General features: G+C 32.8%; 1 protein-coding gene and 1 long non-coding RNA gene across 4 annotated transcripts; both read left to right on the top strand.

The window, feature by feature from the left end:
• The first annotated feature begins 5,547 nt into the window (after nt 1-5,547).
• On the top strand, nt 5,548-8,781 carry LOC133778805 (auxin response factor 16-like). Its single transcript, XM_062218827.1, has 3 exons — nt 5,548-5,584; nt 7,365-8,389; nt 8,515-8,781. Exons 1-3 carry the CDS (start codon nt 5,548-5,550, stop codon nt 8,779-8,781), a joined length of 1,329 nt encoding a protein of 442 aa, XP_062074811.1.
• A 5,582-nt stretch (nt 8,782-14,363) lies between these two features.
• Nucleotides 14,364-18,041, top strand: LOC133834341 (uncharacterized). Of its 3 annotated transcripts, XR_009893341.1 has the most exons (5): nt 14,364-14,518; nt 14,999-15,067; nt 15,437-15,553; nt 15,644-15,790; nt 16,182-18,041. It is a non-coding gene; the product is annotated as an uncharacterized LOC133834341 (long non-coding RNA). The 3 variants fall into 3 exon arrangements; XR_009893340.1 differs by having other exon boundaries at nt 15,441-15,553; nt 15,644-18,041; XR_009893339.1 differs by having other exon boundaries at nt 15,644-18,041.
• The last annotated feature ends 4,360 nt before the right edge of the window (nt 18,042-22,401 follow it).

The raw sequence follows: 22,401 nt of genomic DNA, 5'->3' as shown, positions 1-22,401 counted from the left end.
CAGAGGGGTCAATAGCAGAAGGATATGTGGTTGATGAGGCATTAACATTTTGCTCCATGTACTTGAAAGGTGTTGAGACAAAGTTCAATCATGCAGACCGAAATGTAGATGTTGGTTCATCACTTAAAAAGATGTCGGTTTTTTGATCTCAGGGTCGTCCAATTGGTAAGAAATCCTTGACAATTTTGGAAGATGAAGTGAAGAAGTTTTAGTGATGTCATATCTTTCTGGTTGTTCTGTTATATTATTTAAGTGCAAATGGTTTGACACTAATCGGTCTTCAGGATTAAATTTTGAGCAAAACATAACGAGTATCAAAACCAGTTCGGAGGCCTTCAAAGATGATAAATTTATCTTAGCAACTCAGGCTAACCAAGTTTTCTACATTGATGACCTTAAAAATAAATCTCATTGGAAAGTCGTCCAAGAAGTGCATCACAGAACTGTGTGGGACATCCCACTAGTTGAAGAACAAGCAGAGGATGTAGAAGTAGATGTTATGCACGACATTAGTTCCTCTAATTTCCAATTATTCGTTGATCTTGGACCGTTGCCACAAATCAGCTTTGAACGTACGGGGGCTCCATTACAATTTGTTGAGATAGATAATGTTGCAATTGAGGATGAGAGGGAGGAGGAAATGGAAGAGGAAGAGGAGGAGGAGGAAGAGGAAGTGGAGGAGGAGGAGGAGGAGGAGGAAGTTGAATATGAAGATGATGAAAAGGGAGATGAACACATAGAAACCGAAGATGATAGTGAAGATTATTATAGTGATTATTAAGTGAAAATTTTATAATATGTTGAAGTAATTCTTTTTAACAATAATTAATTTTATATAGCTATTTTTAACCGATAAATGTAATTTTAAATTCGATTAATTTGACAAATATGGCTGATGTTATTGCTCGATCTCATGGGGGTGATGGTGGAGGTTGTGATCCTCCACGTGGACCGTCAGATATCCTAGCTGATTGTGAATGAGGTAATACTTTACACATTGATATACTCCTTAAATTTTAACAATTAATCCATTTTAATTTTAAAATATTGAATTTGCGTACAATTGCGCCTCCAAACAAACGTGGACGCCATAAAGGATTGAACACGCGGGAAAAAGAGGAACAATTGGGGCATCCTTTCCCTCTCGAGTGGGATGTGCGGGGGAGAACATATAAAGAGATCGGAGATTACAGCTCAAATTTCTCAAGAGAGCTCGGATTACTTCTTCAACAATACACAGATCCGGACTGTCCTCAATGGTCAAAAGTACCAAATGCCTCAAAACAAAGAATACTTGCACATCTGGACGTAAGTAGTTTATGTATTTTTATGTTAATTCTAATTTTATGTTATATATCATATTTACTAATAAATGTTTGTAAATTAGGATGATTTGTTTGATGTTGGATGTACTAGATATGGAAAAGGGAACATGCCTGGGATCTTGAGAGGCATTGATACATCATGTGCTAAAAAGTATTCTGACTGGAAGTACGATATTAAAGAGCATTTAACGATTAATGGGCCACAAAATCGTTATGGTGGTTGCACAGATACGCAGTGGCAAAAAGCCATTGAATTTTTTCGACTCCCAGAAATTACGGTATTAATTTCTTGTAAACTTAACTATCTAAATTAAATATATTACTAATGATAACTATTGACGCCCTTTTTCGTCAACAATGAAAGAAGAGCACGTTAACAATAAACAGTAATGGCCAATAAAAATACGATAATGCAAAACACGATTTTTTACGCGGTTCAGCAGTTAAATCTGCCTAGTCCACGAGTCTTTGTTATTAAACTCAAGATGTTCTCTGAAAATTCTTCAGAGTATTCTCTCAAGATCACAAAAGTTCGGTCCTTTACAATGGTGCATATCTTCTCTATTTATAGAGAAGATTTCTGAATACTATCCCACACATTTTGGGTAGTTACTCTTTTTATGCAAATAAATTAAATGGCCTTAAATGCCTGTAATCCGGTATAAAAGGAAACGTCCCCTGAAGACCAGGGGGCGTATAACTGATCAAATAATATCCCATGATTGTAGGGGATTTACAGTAATAAATGTAGACCACGTCTCTTATAGACAACTCATTAGGATATTCAAGGTTATTATCCTATATCACCAAGGCCCTATTCTCCCAAGTCTCCTATTGACTTTTCGAGCTAATAACATCTCCCGAGACCACATGACTCCGAGATCGTGGGCGCGTCAGGCTCGGAGCCCGTGATTCGAGGTCATCCCCTGAGAACAAATGCACCTCGGAGCCTACCTTTCGAGATCGTGGGGATTTCGAGGCCACCATCTTCGAACTCATCTCAGCTTTGCAGGCTCGATGTTTAGTTTTGGAACGTACTCCAGACTTTGCGAGTTCATTTATTATGCATCCAACTTTCGAGGTTACACTTCTCATGGCTCGAAATCTGGGTATAACAATAACTTTTTGCAGAAACGTTCTGTGGTCAACAAGGAAAATAGGAAGAAACTGAAAGAGCTTAGCTATGGAGGTTCTCAGTCAATCCCAGCGCTGCACTATAAAAAAGTTAGTTAATTAATTATTTTTTAGTTTGTTTTTCTTATTTACGTTTAATTATTAATTTTATAAAACTATATGTACGTGACAGCGCAATTTAGAGACTGGGCAACTTGAGCCCATCCCGGATAGCTGGATGGATGCTCACCATAAATAAGGCACAGGGTGGGTGACAGAGACAGCCAAAAAAACTTTGGGTACGTTAAGTTTTTTAACACATTTTTCAAAATTTTAATTGTTTGTTTACAATACATAATTACATTATACATTGTATCATGGGAGGAATTGCGTGCATATCGCGACACACAGCAGACACAGACAACTGATACTGAGAGTTCCACACCAGTTTCGAGTGCGCCTGAAGATGAAGACATATCTTTGGTACAACCTGTCTTCGGAAAACGACGGGGCCACCAGAAAGGATATAGACGTATCCTTAACATAAGGGACCGAACTCCATTTACTATTGATCCTCCACAAACTAGAGATGAAGAGATGTCTGAGATGAGAGAGCGTATTCGGCAATTAGAGGAACACATTCAGACTCATTGTATCACCCCGGGATTTCAATGTGCCCAACCACCACCTGATGATCCCGATGTTGGAGCACCGAGTCAGTAGGACTTATGTGTGAATTTTATTACTATGGATTATTACATTTTCATGTTTAGGACAAGTCTTTATTTTGATTCAGTAAATGTACTCTTATGTTTTGATTTATATGTTAAATATAAGTGTTTTAATTTGATTCTATTGTTTTATATTTAATTCAAATTAAATAAATAAATAAATAAGTGAATAAACATTACAAATATATAAAAAAATTATTGGTTAATTCTATACCGAGGACATTGTCCTTGGTATAGCCCATCAATATGAAATTTTTTGACTGGGTGTGCCGAGGACATTGGTCACTCTCTGCCGACGACATGTCCTCGGTACAACTTATACCGAGAACATATTGTATGTCGTCAGTAGAAGTTTACCTCTACCGACGCGGCTGTACCAAGGATTTAGTGTCGAGAACATGTTCTCGGTAGAAGCTATACCGAGAGCATTCAGGCTTATGCCGACGATATTTGTTCTCGGTATAAGCCTTGTTTTTTGTAGTGTAGGATCCCAACTGTTACAACAACCCCATTGACCTAAGTGTTAAATGAGTCATTGGTCTATAAAACAACTACTTCACTCCACTTATTATAAAAACACACTAGATCAAAAAGAGGGAGTTAGTGTGGAGATCAAGATTGAGTATTGAGAGAAAAGTGTGTGAGGGCTTGGTTTTGGGAACTATATTGTTCTGGGATTGAGAGGAAAATACCTGTGAGATATTTAGAGTGGTCAGTCCAAAATTGTTCCAAGAAGCTCGATAGAAGTTTTGTACTCATTTCGTTGATCGAATAAAGAAGAGATAGTGGTTCCTAAAACTGGATTAGGTTCAAGATCACATTGATCTTGTTCTGAGCCAGTATATACTTGTGCCGATTTATGTTTTTAGTTTTCAAACTATTTGATAATTAATCTTACTGATTTGTGTTTATAGCTTCATATTAAGTTCACTCAGATTCATCTGAGGATATTTAACTAGGAAATTTATCTTTATTTCCTATAATAGATTTTAACTAACATCTACCATATAGTTTATATTCAAAGAGAGCTCTTTGCAAAACTTATCAAATTCAAAGACACTTGGCAGACAGTAGTGGACTAAGAAAGCATCAAGGCCATATACACTTTTGTTTTCCATTTTCATCTTATTTTAATTTTTTAAGGAGTTTTTTTCTTTTTCATTTAAGAGCATACAACATATATCAAATAATAATTACCAGAACAGAAACATTTTAACTATAACTTTGTAATAATTAATACGACTATATAATAATGTTCATCATACACGATTGATCTTCATATAAAATGCTCATAGCAATGCATCACAACTCAATTCTTATTTCGTATGTAAAAACTAGTCTCTACTTATTAATTAAAAGATTAAATAATTATTCGTAAATGAGAATGACTTGACCAAACGTAAATAACTAAAAACGACAGCCCTAAATACTCAAACGACAAAGAAGAAGTACATTACATTATATGATAAAAGAAAGAAAAAACTGAAAATCAATGAAAGAAAGAACGTTTCCAAGATCAAAAAAGAAAAAAAAAACAAGTTGCAAGATTCAATATATCCAAGCCTAAAAAACGACAGTCATGGCCGTGATGGAAATGGAATGAAAGGATGTCGTTCATCATCTTGTCGATAGACGGTGGTGGTGATGATTCGCCGAGCAAGATCAACGCAGAACACGACGACATCTTCAGCTTTGAGGCAGCGACCATCGACCAAGTTGGACCAGTTATCGCCGAACAACACTTCTACGTCGGCTCTCAACTTCAGCTTCGTCTCCATCTCGATGTGCCGATACGTCTGGTCCCACACTCGAACCACAAAATTATCACGATTCAAATCTCCCGGCTCTGTTACTGCTTCTGCTACCTCTGTCGGCAGCTGTATCTGATGACGGAAACGACTGCTCATATCCGCCTCGGTCAGTTTTTTCACACACAGAAATGGCTGCTGCTGTTGATCAGAACGATCACGATCATGATGATGATGGTGATGATCTTGTGGTTGTTGTTGGGGCAGGGGTGGAATCACAGTGCTGTAGTCCTCGCCGTCTAATCGGAGTACGGTGATGTTGATGGTGTCATCGTATAATTTCAAGAGAAGAACGTCTCCGACTCTGATGCCGCGATCTCTGACGAACGAGCTCCATTGGGCTCCTTCGATCTTGACACGGCCGAAGTTGCAGAACACCAGACTAACGGCACGGCCTTCACCCACACCCATCAATCTGTCACTGATGAAAATACTCCGAACAGTCTTTGAAGAATAATCGTACGAGTTTCGAGGGTCGCTGCTAGTGGATTCGGGAGAATCAGAGTGTTGATGTCCCTCACTACACTTCCGAACAATGACTTCCCCATTATCGAAAGATAGAAAAAGAGAATGGAGTCTCTAATGAGTGAGAGAGATATGAAGAGTGGTATTTAAATATTGTTATATTGTAAACCTTATTTAAATTTAAATAAATAGTTAAAGATATTAAAATAAGATATTTTTTTTAGATATTTTATAATAATAATTATTTAAAAATAATAAAATTATATATTTTATAACTTAAATAAAATTTAATTAAATTTCAACTTAATATTATATTAAATATATAATATATAATTTTTTAGTTGTAACTACTAAATTTAAAAACCTGTAACAAACATAAATTTAAATAAAAATAAATAAAAATAAGATATTTTATGATAATTTAAATAATTAAAACATGTTTATTTAGAAATAATAAAAGTATACATATAACTTTTTTTTATCTTATAAATTTGTATAATATTTTGTTTTTTATCAAGTGATTAGAGTTATTTTTATTTATCAAATTCACCAAATGATATTGTGATATACATTAGAAACTAAAAATAATTGATGCATGTATACTATTGTCTACACTATGACTTTTTCTGTTCTTATTTTATTTCTATTATTAATTTCACTTTGAATATTATTGTATTTTATATACATGTCACGTAGTCATGTAAATATATATATTTATACTCATATAAGTAGAGTTTATTAGTATCAATATTTATATCAAAATTACAGACAATGTTTACAACTTTAAACTAAGCAAACATGCATCTCTTATTTGTGTTTTCCCACATGAACAATTTTAATTTTCATCCTTGTCTATGGGAAGGCAAAGAATTGGTATGGGTATTTATTTATTTAAAAATTAAAATTTTAAAATAGAAATAGTTAATAATATAAAAATAAAAATATTAAACTATATTTATAATATAAAATACTAAATATTATCACATATAAAATTAACAAATCTTTAAAACATTACTAATAAACTACAACAAAAACATATATAATACATAAAAATAATTACATGCGTGTTACTGTTGGAATAGGGAGTGCCATCCTCATCTGTACACCATTTAATATTTTGGGACAAAAAATTATTCTCAACTCCGTTCTCCATTTAGATATAAAAAATGGCGAGTCCCCATAAAAAAAAATTTGCATCCCTAGTTTCAAATATACATTCTTCTTTATGATTTTGCTTTCTTACCATTATTTTCATTACTTTTACTTTGTCTCATTATTATTTATACTATTATATATGTTAAATATGATTTATCTTCAAAAAAATGTTCATAAGTATGCATCACAACTATCAATTCCTATTTTGCATGTAAAAACTAGTCTATTACAAATTAACAGATTAAATAATAAATTTATAAATATATGTATTATAATCTCTAGTGCAAGTATACATATATTATATAAGGGTCATTAATAACTTATTTTTTTTAAAAGTGATTTTGTTCTCGATTCTATTTTTAATATTTTTTTATAAAATAATTTCTCATAATTTAAACAGTGAGTCCAAAAATTTAGTCGACAAATTTATATGTATATATTCTTTACAAATAAAAAAAAGTTTTTTTTATAAATAAAATATAATATGAGCATACGCGGCCTCTAATTTAACACTATATATATAAATATTATAATTTTATATTAATTTTTTAAAGTGTGAAGCAGATTTTCAGTTAAATATATTTAAAAAATATCAAAATTTTTAAAAACAACTTATTAAAATTTGAAGTCAAGATATTTTTTTTAACGACCGACTTCATTTGAATTTAATATAATGATCTCAAACACTACATATTATATATAAGTACAAGAACTCTGTAGGGTTTGGTTTCTCTACTACTGTTCTTGTGCATATTATTCCTTCTCAGTTTCGATTTTTGGACTTGTTTCTCTGTGTGACCAAAACAAGAGCAAGAAGAAGAAGATGAACGAACCTGGTGAAGCAGGAGATAGGAGGAACGTGGTAGATCCCCTGCTATGGCACGCCTGCGCCGGACGACTGGTTCACGTTCCTCCGGTCAATGCGAATGTGTTTTACTTCCCTCAGGGCCACGCCGAGCACGCCGGGGCCAACGCCGATTACTTAGCCGCATGTAGAGTTCCGCCGAACATTCACTGCCGAGTCACGGCCGTGGAGTTCAACGTGGAATTAGATAGCGATGAGGTTTTCACCAGGATTAGTCTCGTCCCGTTGCCGATTGAAGCCTATATCGAGGCCATCAACCGCGACTGGGTCGACGACGTTCTGGGCGGGATTGTGAACTTAGAGAGACCGCAGTTTTTTTCTAAGGTGCTTACACAATCCGACGCTCACAATGGCGGTGGTTTCTCAGTTCCGAAGAAACTGGCGGAGACTATTTTTCCGGCATTAGATTACAATGATGATCCGCCGGTTCAGACTCTTCGAGCCAGGGATGTTCAGGGCAGGATTTGGAGGTTTCGGCATGTGTATAGGGGGAGGCCTCTTCGGCATTTGTTGACTACAGGTTGGAGTAAATTCGTTAACGCCAAGAAACTGGTAGCCGGAGACTCGATCGTGTTCTCGAAGGCTGAGAATGGCGAGGTCTCTGTCGGAATCAGGCGAGTGAAGAGGGACAATAGGGTAGGAAGAAAGAGGGCTGAAAGTGCTATTGAAGCTGTAAATCTTGCGGTGCAAGTGAAGCCATTCCAAGTGAGTTACTACCCAAATAATGGTACCACAGAGTTCTGCGTTGAGGCCACGGCGGTGTATGCGGCGGTGATGAGGAAGAGTCAGTTGGGCCCTGGGGCAAGATTTAAGATGGCTTTCGAGAGTGAGGATTCCTCTCGGGTGAGCTGGTTCATGGGATCCATTAACTCTAACGTAGATGATCAACCAAGCCGCTGGCTTGATTCTCTGTGGCGCCTTCTACAGGTATTAATATTCAATTTGTTTTTGTTGATTATATATATATATATATATAACTCTACACGCATGCATTGATTGTACAAAATAATCCTATAGACTCGTTTGTTAAAATTAAAATTATGTAACTGTAGGTGACATGGGATGGAGGAGATATCAAATTTGTGAGGTGCATCAACCCATGGTTGGTCCGAGTGGTGAGCACACATACCATCCAAAACAATGACCGTGACCGTGGCCGTGGCCGTGACCGTGACCGTGACCGTGACCGTGACCGTGACCGTGACGGCACACATGCAGCCAAGCAATTGGAGAAGTCCACCAATACTGAAAACAACAACAACCAGATACTTCACTTATTTGGTGTACGCATAGACACTGGACAAAAAAGCTGTCTCTAATGCATTTCATTAAGACACAGAAAGAAACAAAATGACAATAGGGTTAGGTTACTATTAGTTACTTTTATTTATGCATTTTTTTTTTAAATGTTACTTTTTTTTCCTTTAATTCTTGTGGTTATGTCTTGAACCGTACGTCCTCCTTTAATTATGAAGAAATATTTTATTTTTGAATTCCATTTAATAATTTATTATTTCTAGATATAATATAACACAGATAATATGTACATGCCTACCATATTATACAGATAATTTATTTACTTGAATACTTTTATAAATTTATTAAGTGAAAGTAGTTCACATTAATTAACACTATTAGACTAATTTATGAAAATTATTAAACACTTTAAGATAACACAACAAAAATTCGCATTGGTGGAGTGAAATAACTAGTCATTTTCTTTAAGAGAATTAAGGAAAACCATATATGAATCGGACAACATTCAGAAATTACTATAGGAATATTATCAATATATATAAATATATATTTACAAAAACAAAGTATGAAAGAAAGAACGTTCCAAGATCCAAGCTCCAAGCTCAAGATTCAAACAAAAAATAAAAAGAAAGAAAGAAAGAATTGAAGCTCCAAGATTCAACAAACCAAGAAAACGACATAATTAGCAGAATGACGATTCATGACCATGAAATTTACATTATATATATCGATCTAAGGATAATCATCATACGGTGGAAATGGAATGAAAAAGTCTTGTACTTGATCGGCGCGAAAGACGGTGGTGGTGAACATTCGCCGAGCAAGATCAACACAAAAGACGACGATATCTTCCCTTTGGAGGCCACGATAATCGACAATCTCCCAACAAGACTTCGCCGTCAGCCCTCAACTGCAGCTTCGCCACTACATAGATGTACTCGTACGTCTGGTCCCTCACTCGAATCACAAAATCATTACTATTCAACTCTCCTGGTGTTATTGCTTCTGCTATCTCTCTCGGCAGCTGCAGCTGATGACGGCGGCGCCTGCTAGTGTCCGACCTATTCAGTTGTTTCACGCACAGAAATGGCTGTAAATGAAAACCATAAATACGGCAACCGTCTTGTGGTTGTGGTGGTTGCGGTGGTGGTGGTGGCAAGGGAGGAATCACAGTGCGGTGGCTGCTATCGCTTTTTAGTCGGATTACGGTGACTCTGATGTTGGTGGGAAGATCTTTGGTGAGAACTTTCAAGAGCAGAACGTCTCTGTCACAGCCCTAGGCTGAGGCAGAATTGTAATATTCATAATTTGGGTGCTCAAAGGTCAAACTTTGATCCTCGGTGGAAAATAGTTTTTATAAATGATTCTTTAATTTATATTAAATATTATTATAATTATAAGTCAAAACAATAGAATAACTCCTATAATTATATATAAAAATATTAGTGATAATAGTAGGATTATTTATCTTAATACATAGAACAATAATATACTTACAGTTATGTAGTCACCAAACAGTTAAATTTAATAAGTTATAAAACTCCTTAAATAATACTTAGCATCCACCATTTCTCATTTCTAACTATGACATAGCCAATTTAGATATACAAACCAGTAGGTTCCAAATTAAATACATACAATGTTCAAAAGATAGGACTATAACACTAAACACATTGGCTTCAACAATAATTTACCTTATCCACAATTGCGTCACTAGGATCCTAGAATGGGAGAGATATAGGGGTGAGCTTATAACATAAGACTCAAAAGTTTAATAAAAACTCCTGCATGGTTAGTTTTTCAAAACAAAACATACATCATCATGTATAAACCAAAATAGAGAGAAACCACAAATAATCATAAGAGCATAGCTACAAGTGCACATCACACCGTCCACTAGATCCCTAGTTCCCATTACCCACCATAGAAAAACTGACATTCTAAACCGGGTAGCCGGAGTCTCCGCCTTTGATGTTGCGGTCTTTGACAAAGAAGTTCCATTCGGTTCCTTCGATCTTGACACGCCCGGAGGTCAAGAAGATAGGGCTCAGACTACGGACGTCGCCTACACCCAAAGTTCTGTCGCTGAAGAAAATAAATGTTCTCTGAAGAATTGGAAGAGCTTCGATGGGAGCTGCTAGTGGATTCGGGAGAAAGAAGGTGTTGATGTCTTTCACTACGTTTCCAAACAATGGGTTAGTGATCTCCATACTTGAAACATAGAAAAAGAGAGAGATAGAGAGAAATGAAGATTGGTGGTGTTAAATTATATATATATATATATATAGTGTTTGGATTGGATTGGATTCTCTTAACGGGTTTTGGCGCCAATTTGTTATCATGACATTAACTAACTCTCATATCATGTGTGTCCGTACTAGGTGGAAGTTAAGTTAGGTTTGCTATTTGTTAGTTTAGTTAGTTAATGGGCTTTAGGTTAGGAGATTATACTTATATATATATATTTGCTTTCTTACTATTGTTTGTATAATATTGCTATTTGGCACATTAATGTGTGCCCGATGTAACATGCCAGATTTGAGGGCATGTTACAAGCTAGGATGGTGCTCGGTTAGATGCGCACGCGAGGGTGCAGGGTGGTGAGCATGTTGATGCCTAGTTTGTACGGCAGTGACATTTTCGTAAATTTCTTCAATATTGCCGAGAAGTGGACGGAACTTGGTAGGTTCCAGATTGAAGGGTCAATGAACGCAATGGTGCGATTAGATTTGGGAGATTCGAAGAATTGGTGAGCTGAGAGCCAAATATGTCTCCAAAGAAAAAATCATATATGTTCCTGGTAGAAGGCTAAACACTCAGAAGGCTCTTTGTAGGGGAGCACCTAGTGTCAGCTCTCCACCACCCTCTGGCGCAAGTGCGTCAAGTGAGTTACTACTAGTTGGGATGACTAGTAGGACGAGCATATGAGGACCACAAGGGGACTCATATGTCTCCATGAGTAGGAGTACTCATGGACATTATCGGGCCGCTCCAATAGTGTGTCGAAGTGTGCTGCCAGAGGTTTGTGGGTACGGTTCCCTTGGCTTGCCGGGATGCCGCTTGCATGGAACGTGGCCGAAACTTCCGAGAGACGTCGTGGTGTGCCATGGCCACAAATCTCGACACAAGATTACACGGGAAGTCATTCGTAGGACTTGCTAGCATACATGCATTGAAGAGTGTGCAATGCTTGAGAATGACAGAGGTCCAGTGTGTGCTATTAGTTTGGCAGCAAATCTCGACGGCCTGCCAACATGCGTGAATGCATGGTGCCTCGAGGATTGGACCATGGATGTATGAGAGTCCTTGGTCTGTGACGTGAACTAATCAGATAGTATCGAATGGGGCATGATGAGAGGTGTTGGCATGTTAGCTTGGTGTTGGCTCTTGGCCACACATGCTACCTTGACTTGCGAATGTCTGGGTGAGCATCGGTGTTGGGATTTGCCTTGCCATAGTGTGAACCTATGGATAGTGTGAGTGTCTTGGCTAGATAGCCTTGATGCATGGTTGCACTCATAGATGCTTGAGAGCATGACTCAGCGATAGTTGTTCGAGAGACGGAAGTGTGCAGAGGCACACGGTCGCGCGAAAAATGTGCCCATTGTTATTCGAATGGTTGGAAGGCTGACCTTGGCTCAGAGGAGTCAAGGTGCCGCATGGGTATTTTCGCTGTCAAAATGTCAGCTCGTGTCACCCGACAGCACATGAGGTGACACTTAAATTTAAATATGTGAGACTTGATATTTGATTGCACCAATAACGATATGTCACTTTCTTGTAGTGTTAGGTAGCAGTGATGTCCATTAGCATTTCTCTTATTTTTACTCTTAATTACTTGGAATACAACCACGTTGAATATGTGAATGTATCTATCAACTCTAACATCTTACATTTTAAAGGTATATATTAATTAATTGTCAATAATCTTTCATGTGAGATGAGGTTGAGATTATAAGTACAAATGGTTATGATCAATGCTAGAGCTTTTGTGTTATGCTAAGTTTATATGTTCAATTCATGAATATATTATTAACCTAAAGTTGACAAAACTTTCTAAATCATCCCAAAATATAATTTTTCAATTTCTATCTCATCTATATCACTTTTGACAACTTTTTTTTCTTTCTAAATTATCCCAATGCTAGTAAACCCCAAAAATTGCATACTATGATCACACACATCATTATTTAAAAAATTGCAATGTTTCATTTAATTTATATATAAATAAAAATATTAAAGATAGCAACGGTGATTGCCAGTGGCACCATTGCTTCAGTATTTAACTCCATTTAGAGTAGCCAAAAAAGAGTCCATGTCAGCAAGCACTTAGTAACGAGCTTTGGAGTTGCTCTAAAGTAGCAATGGTGGCATGCCATCAGATGAGAATACTAAAAAACAAAATAGAACTACAAAAAAAAAGGGGCTTTTTTCAAAAACTAGAGAATTCGCAAGCAATATCTACTATCATATTTAAAACTAGTTTGACCACAACTGGGCATAATGTATTATTTTGATCAATTTTACAAAACACATGGTACAAATTGTCATTTAACAAAACACAAGGCCCGATTGAGTATTCAAGCAAAACACATGAGCCAAATTGATATTTTCCTTTTTTAGATTCATACCAACATAATTTAGAGAGCTCTACAAAATTATGATAAATTTAAACTTAATTTTTTATAAATATGGACAAAAAAATAATGTCACCAAAATATGGTCTTTCCTATTTTTTTTTTAAACATTTTTATGGCTTCTTTTCCTTCCATACATATATTTTTTACAATAATTGGTTACTAGTATCAAATTAACTATTTTAAAAATTGATGTGGTAGTAACCAGTTACCACTATGAAGAAAGTTTTTTTAGTTATATTAACCAGTTACCACTATCAATTTTTTAGTTTGTTAGTGATATGGAGATAACCACTTACTATTGTAAAATTAATTTTAAAAAAATTATTTTGATAGTGGTAACTGTTTACTAGTATAAAATTAGACATTTTAAAAATTAATGTGGTAGTAACTGGATACCATAAAAAATGAGTTTTTTTCTTAAATACAGTTTTTGCTTTTTGCTTTTTTTTTTTTTTTTTTACTTTTTATTGTTCCTAATTTTTTTTCTAAAAAATACGTACTTAAATTTTCAAAAATACAATTTTCAAATTTTCATAATTACAAAAATACGGTATCAAGAAAAATAACTAGAAAATAACTCGTCACATCAACCCAAAATAAACTAAAAATATATATATATATATTAAAAGAACTAAACATCAATCCAAAATAAACCAAAAGAAAATGTGAGAACAACACATAGAAAGAAAAAAAGACAAATATATAAAAATGTAAACTTTTCCTTGAAATAGTAAAATTGAAAGAAAAAAAATGTTTGACCCTAAAAATGTAATTCTTTAGCAAAATTAAGTATTTTTTATAAAAAAAAATTTATAGAAAAAAGCTCACAAAATGTAAAAAAGCCATATTTATCAAACTTAGGGAAAAATGACCACATTTCATGTAATTTACCCCAAAATGTATATAACTATTCAAGTTGGGCCAACTTAATATTAAGGCCGTAATTAAAGCCCAAGCATCCTAACCCTAAGCCCATCTCCGACTCTCTCAGTGCACGATTAGTCCTTTTCTCTATTGAAGAACATAGGTTACACACACACAGAACTCACTCACTACTCGCTCCCTCTCTCTCTCACGCACGGCGTCGGCCACCACCGGGGTCTCTCTCTCACGCACGGCGTCGGCCACCACCGGGGTCTCTCTCTCAGGCACGGTGCAGGTAGCCTCTCTCTCTCTCATCAAGTTGTAGAATTGGTATTCTTACATAGCAGCTTTTAGTATTCTTTATTCATCACCAAAGAAAGAAAAATTGGTATGATGTCAAATTGTTGCAGAAAAATTGTGAGGAAAGTTGTAAATTTTGCTGAAATACATACATATTTATTTGAATGAGAGTTGGGCAATAAAGGGCTGCCGTTTATACATCGTCTTTGTATCTTGAAAAGTTAAAATCAGATAAAAATGATAATCATCAGAGACAATTTGATTTTGTGGTCATCATACTATCATATATCATATATCTTTGTTTATAAGTAGAGCTAATATTATATATCATATATCTTTGTTTATAGGTAGAGAAGTACTCTAATATTGCTCCAATCATTTTTTTTTGGTTATTGTCTGTTTACTTATCAAAATTTTCAACTTTATTGATTTTCTCACTCTCAATTGGGGCCACTGTGTGTCTTGAAAATTATAGAGATGGGAACCAATGGTTTTCAGAAGAAGAAAAGGAAAAATAACAAGCTTACAGAGCTTTCCCAAGAAGGTTTGTCCACTTAATTTATGACTTCTTTTATTATATTTTTATTTGGTTTGCGTATGTAACAAGTCACAGCCATGGTTTAGGATATGCTTTTAAATTGTGTTTTTCTAATTTGGGTTCTTTTCTGTCTTGCTTGAGATTGAAAGCACGGTTTTTGTGTTCTTCAATACACCGATGGAGATTTCTAGGTTTCTTAGCAGTAGGATTTGCAAACGTATTTAGTGATCTTTTGAAGATGAGAGTTAGTTAACCAAATTTGTTTAGCTTTTCGAAGCAAATATTTAATGCAATGAAGGAAATCAAGAATGATATTCTTTGTATGAATTCATTGAGGGGTGCGAACCTTCTAATCCTTATCTGGCTTGTGTCTAGATAGAAAATTAAACAAAATTGTTATCGAACCTCAAGAGGACCAACATTCAGAGAAGAGAAAAAGGAAGAAGGAACATAATGTTGGTGTTGGCAACTATGTTCAATTTCCTTTTGATGGTAAATTTGTGTTTTTTTTTACTCGCTAAATTATTTGTTGATTGCCTTTGTGGTTGATAACTTGTAACCATTTTCTCAAAATTGCTTTAGACGATACTTGAATAAGAAAAGGGAAAAAGAAGAAAGGTGAGAAATCAGCAAGGAAGGGAAAAGTGAAGAATGCAGAGAACAACAATGCTTTGATTGAAAACAATGAGCAAATTGATTGCGAGCCTGCTGACGATTTAAATGAACATGGTACACTAAACTCTGATACATTTGTTTCTTTTCCTAGATTCCGGAATTTTATGTAGGCTAGGATATTCTTTTAGTTTTTTCTTGTGTTTTGGGGGCATAAACGGGTAGAAGGGTAGTAAAATGTGTGTGCCTTGAGTCTTAAGGTTAGGATATTGTTCTTTTATAAAAGTAGAAACAAATAGAAAATGGTAATTTTCACACATAAGCAAGATCAAGTACCATTTTTTTTTATAATTTATTTATTGCTTTAAGAAATTTACCTTTATCTGTGTTATGAAATCACAACCCAAAGCATATTGTTCGCTCTAGGGAATTTGTCATATTATCAAGCAACACCATTTTCATTGTGCTCTTCTGAAAATTGTCTTTTAATTAGGTATTTCTTCTTTAGTAGGCAGGTCAAAGAAATCTTTGAAGAAGAAAAAATATCGAAATTCTTCCAAGGAAGATGACTCTGCACAGGATAAATTAGAAGAAAAGTAGGTATCCTTCTATTTTTACCCAACATTTTAAAATTGTTAATTGATACCCACTTTTCTAATCACAATACCTATTTTACCCTTTCTAGGTTTTGAAATGCAAACCACAACCCATTAAACTGTAAACCACAACTTTTTAAAATATAAATGTGGAAGTTAGTTAAGTTATTTAGTATGTCACTTAGCAGCTCGACAACCTTTTTGCATATTTTTCAAACACATTTTTTTTTTGGTCAATACAGTTAGCTCTCTTGTATAAAGCCCTTGCCTTTACTATCATTGTTGAGACGTTCATTTTATTCTTTCATCTGTAAAATTCTTCCCGTATAAGATTCTTGGATTCATGTTTCTCCAAGAACCAAGAATCTCTGTTTTGTAAGGAGTTTTTGATCTCCATTGTTTGTAATCGAGACTGAATAATTGAGCTAAGTGGCTAATAAAGACTACAAGCCTTATAGGTTGTTCTCCCGTGGAGTAGACAATAGATTCAACATCTCTTGACCATGTAATTTTGTGAGTTGTATTTACTTTGCTATTGTTTTATCATTTCTCATTTTTATGTTTGTGATTAGATGCTGTGCTTAGTCACTTGTTTGTTCTTGTTTTGTGTGGTTTGATCACCACAAGTGGTACCAGAAGCCAGGTTTGAGGATCAAGAACTGTCTTTATCTCAATCAAGATTACATCAAGAATGAGTTCAACAAAGTTTGAAGTTGATAAGTTCACTAGGGAGAATGATTTCAGTCTTTGGAGAATCAAAATGAGAGCACTGTTAGTGCCTCAGAGAATTTCAGAAGTCATTGAAGAGGAGGCTTTCAAGGATTCGAAAGAAGATAAAAAAAGATTAAAGAGCTTCAGACCAAGGCTCACAGTGTCATTCTTCTAAGTCTGGGAGATGGAGATGAAGTTCTTCGAGAAGTCTCACATGAAGAGACTGCTATTGGGTTATGGAATAAGTTAGCTGTCATCTACTTGAAGAAAACTCTGGCCAATAAACTGTATCTGAAGAAAAGATTGTACATGCTAAGAATGGATGAAACTCATGAACTCAGAAAACATCTTGATGAGTTCAACAGAATAGTTCTTAAACTTAAGAACATTGGTTTCAAAATCGATGAGGAGGATTAAGGGATTGTCTTACTGAGTTCTTTACCAAAATCATATGAGCAATTTTTTGGCACCATGCTCTATGGAAAAGAAACTTTAACAATGTCAGAAGTCAAAGCTGCATTAAAATTCAAAAGAAACCCAAAATAGATCGAAAGACAAGAATGACTCAAATGGATACGGGCTTATGGTCCGAGGCAGATCAGAAAAGAGAGAAAATAGGGGTTTCAAGAATAACAACAGTAATGGGAATCATCAGAATAACGGTAGTAACAGAAATCATGGGGGTCATCGATCCAAGTCAAGGTTCAGACATTAAAAGTTTTGCAATTATTGTAAGAAATAAGATCATTACAAAGATGAGTGCTACTCGCTAAAAAATAAGAACAACAAAGATAAGAACAGAGATAAGAATGACAAAGGCAATAGAGGTAAAGCAGGTACTGTGACAGATGGCTATGAATCAGTCGATGTAGTGGTTGTTGCTAATTCAGATTCGAGACAAGAATGGATTTTGGACTCTGGTTGTACTTTTCACATGTGCCTAGATAAGAGCTTGTTCAATTATCTTGAAGAGTAAGCTAGTTGTAATCTAAACTTAGAAGAAAAAAAGAAAAGAAAATAATGAGCCATAATTATTATTCAACGAAGTTTAATTATTCTTATTGCTTAATTGGTCCCTAAACTTATTTTCCACAAATTGGTCTCCGGATACTTTTTTGGCAAATTGGTCACCAACCATTAGTAATAGTGAAGGACTAACGATGACGAAAAAATCAAAGTTGGGGGACCAATTTACAAAAGTTCGGGAACCAATTTACCAAATTACTTATAGTTGAGGGGCTTGGAACGCAAATAAACCTTGACAAAATAGCATATTGTACTTTGTATTTTACTTTTTCAGTTTTTTCTAACTTTTTTGAACGGTTTGAAAAACACAAATAACTCTCAAATCTCATTTTTAATTCCATAAACATCAAATTAATCATTGGTAACAGCCATGAGGGTTGGTGGAATTTGAAATTCAAATGGTGTCTCTAAACTCTATAAATAAGAGTCTATCGCGTACTTGTAAAACATAATTTCTCTATCCATTAGAACACTTGGCTAGAAAACACCTAGAGGCTTGATAATTCTAGAAAGTTATTTTCGAAAAATTGTGAGAGTTCCCTTAGTGTTTGAGTTAGGGAGAAATAAACTTTTGGACAAAGGTTTCAAACCTCATATTATGATTAATAATAAAAGAAAAGGAATTTGAAGTATATATTTCTGCTTTTGATGAGAAAATAGAATTATAATTTCTCTACTGCAAGTTAAGAATCAAGTAGAGGACAAAAGATTAAAAGAAAAAAAAATAAAGGATATGTGTAGAAAAAATAATTATTTTATTATTAATTCATAAATGAGAATTTAAATTTCTAAATTTCATGAATGATTTATTTAAGAAAAAGAGGGAGAATTTTGAGACAAAAAAAAAAAAAAAGAGTCTATTCAATTAATTGCACAATTATCAATATTGTTATTAGCTTTGAAAAAAGAAATGATTAAAATTTGAGAGCATTTTGGTCATATCTAAAATAAGTTTGATCAAGATCAGTGCAATGTACTATTTTGGTCCATTTTGCAAAAGATTAAATCCAAAATGTCATTTAACAAAACATAAATATCAATTGAGTATTCAGGTAAAACACATAAATCAAATTAATATTTTTATTTTTTGTAATATTTCCTTTCACATAATTTATACATACCTATTTACTTCTTTACCAAATGTTATTGAAGCGTATAAGAATAATAATGATTTTTATCTTCTTTAATAATAAACAGATCATGAAAAAGATGGTATTCTACGTCATTGAGAAGCAAAACAAAAAATGCATAACTGAATGTTTTAACACAAAAGGAAAAAAAAAGAAAAAGAAAAGGAATTAGAAGTATATATTACTGCTTTTAATGAGAAAACAGAATCATAATTTCTATATGCAAGTTAAGAATAAAGTAGAGGACAAAAGATTAAAAAAAAAGAAAAAGAAAAGAATGTATGTTACTTGGTAAATGAGAAAAGTTGTAATTATCACTTTAGGTCAAAAAGAAACAAGAAAGGAATGAAAAGTTGTAATATGAATAAGAATGGTTTCATCTTTTATTTTCAATAAAGAGATGTGAAAAAGAAAGACTTCTATCATTGAGAAGTAAAAAAAAAAAAGTTTGGTGTAAGTTTTTACACACATTAGAAAAAAGAAAAAAGAAATTTGAGCTATATATTATTAAAAATTAGAATAAAATTTTCTCAGCTGAAGCAAAGTTTAAATTAGAGATACATAGAGATAGGTTGATCAAATAAATAAAAAGAATGTTATTACTTTATTTATTTATAAAGAATGTGAAAAAGAAAGGGGAATAAAGAGACGGGTAAACCATTTCTATTTTAGACCAAATTTATGGTAAAGATGTTTCTATAGTTATAATTTGTCATTGATGATATTTTTTTTTAATTATATTTATGTTTATTTTTCTTTTAACTGTTTGAAAGAATAAAACTTTAATTTTACAAGGTTTTTACTATATTTACATATCAAGATAAAAAAAATTGATGACTAAATTGTTATAGATCTATGGAAGAGAGTTATTCATTTATCTTCTACATGTGTATATTGTATTTTTATAGAAATATAATTATATATATCTGTGACTTATTTGTTTTAAAAATTCTTAACAAAAATTGCCCTTTGCATATTAATTTTATTTTGAATTAAAAATATAAAATTAAAAATTATGATTCGTATTAATTTTATTTTGAATTGAAAATATAAAATTAAAAATTATGATTTAGGTTTTCTATCATCAAAAAATTATTATTTTTAATTAAGAGTGTCTTTTTTTTGTATAATATATTATAGAGAGAATCTATTTTTAAGAAATAATCCATGATAACTTTGTAGTAATAATAATCTATAAGGTGTGTGAAAATAAATTTTAAAAATATATGAGAAGTTTATTTAAAAAGGAATAAAACACTTATGGGTGTAGTTAGAAGCAAACTTTAATTATTTCAAAAAAAAATTATTTTTATAAAATAACACCAATCTCCTCCTAAACTATTAAACAATAAAATTATATTATTTAATAGGAATATTTCTCTAAACACATCTAATATTTCTGTTATATACAATAATATCACCAATATTAGAAAAATTAAATTTGTGTATGCTATCATTGTAATTTTCTTGATTTGTAGCCAAATAATAATATTAAAAAAATATAACTATCTAGAATTTATATTAATATTATATATATAAAGCATTTGCATGAATATTAATATTATGATATTTTATTATTTTATTTTATAAAATCTCTTACAGGTAACACATTAGATTTTGCATGTTTTGCTTCTATTATATGAACTAGTCAAATATATATTCTAGTAGATAATTACTGGCTTATATATTCAATATATGAAGAGTTTAAATATGTAGGAAGATAGAACACTTTTAATAAATTTTACGTTTCTAAAATTTAAATTATATTTTTTTTATTAAAAATGATGAACTAATTAATATATAATAAAAATATAAAGGCTATGGATTTAAGTGATACAATTGATGAAGTTTTGGGGACCTCAATTACTATTTACTCAAATAAGAAAGTAATAAAAAAAGAAATATATTACTTAATTATGCCAAAAGAAACAAAAAATAAAAAGAATGAAAACTATGAAGTGCTTGTGAGATGGATAAACAATTTGTATTGTATTTATGAAGCTAATAAGAATTAGAATTATTTCTATCTTTTATGTTTAATAAATAGATGAAAAAGATAGTCGTCTACATCACTGAGAAGTAAAAAAAAACAATATAAGAAGGAGATGCATTGGATATTTTCTCTTTATAATTTTCTATAAATTAATTTTGTTGGTCAAATATAAGAAAGTAATAAAAAAATATATATTACATATAATGTCAAAAGAACAAGAAAAGAATGATACTTGTTGGTTGCTTATGAAATGAGCAAACAATTTTCATTTTAACAAAGTCAATAAGAATAAGAATATTCATCATCTTTAATAAAGAGAAACAAAAATTTTAAAAAATACATATAAAAAAAGGTTTTACTACTATTGATTTTATTGAGAAATTTTTTAAATATTCATATATTTTCTAATGAAGTTCATAATAAAGTAGAGATAGAGATAAAGGAAAAGGAAAAGGAAAAAGAAAAAAAAAAGTATATTACTTTATTTATTATCTTTTTTCTTTTTAATGAAAATAATAAATGTAAAAAATAATTATATATATTACAAATTTTTAATTTTTCAATATATAGAAATTTTTTCAAAAGACTGTTAATTATTTTGATTATTTAATAATAAATTGAGAGAATTGCAAAAGAGAAAAATACACAACAATGTATTATCAATGGGCAAATACTGATTGATATCAAATTATTATAATTGTTCTCAAAATATATGCTTCATACATACAGTAAAAAATTGTATTAAATAATTTGATGACTTTTTTTTTTGGATAACCTTGTATGAAAAGCATTTCATATTATAAAAGTTGTGCTAAAAGTAGTACTATATAATGGTATAACTAGCTTCATATGATTCTACATGTTTTGTTTTTATTGTCTGAACTAGTCAAATTGTGAGAATTGATGGAGAGTACTATTCAACATTTTAGTCATGAGCATAACCTACATGAATTTGTGAGACCACTTGCATTAAGTTGCAACATATGCCATCAGTTAATCATGGAATCATGAGATTTTTTCTGTTGCTTGCAATGTAGGTATGCAATCCACAAAATATGTGCCAAGTTCCCAGAACATATCAATATCTCGTTGCATCTACACCCTCTCAGCCTCCTTAGATCATCATTCGAGAGTTTTATTCGTTATTTTTATTGAAACGAATCTTTTACTGAAGAAGAATATGCTTACACTTGCAAAATGTGGTTTGATTCCACAACCCACAATAAAATAATAGTTTCCACGCTTTGAATATTTGAATCTTAGATTCTATAT

The sequence above is a fragment of the Humulus lupulus genome, chromosome 5 (assembly GCF_963169125.1).
Source record: "Humulus lupulus chromosome 5, drHumLupu1.1, whole genome shotgun sequence".
NCBI classification, from domain to species: domain Eukaryota; kingdom Viridiplantae; phylum Streptophyta; class Magnoliopsida; order Rosales; family Cannabaceae; genus Humulus; species Humulus lupulus.
This window is presented reverse-complemented; position numbering and strand designations above follow the sequence as displayed.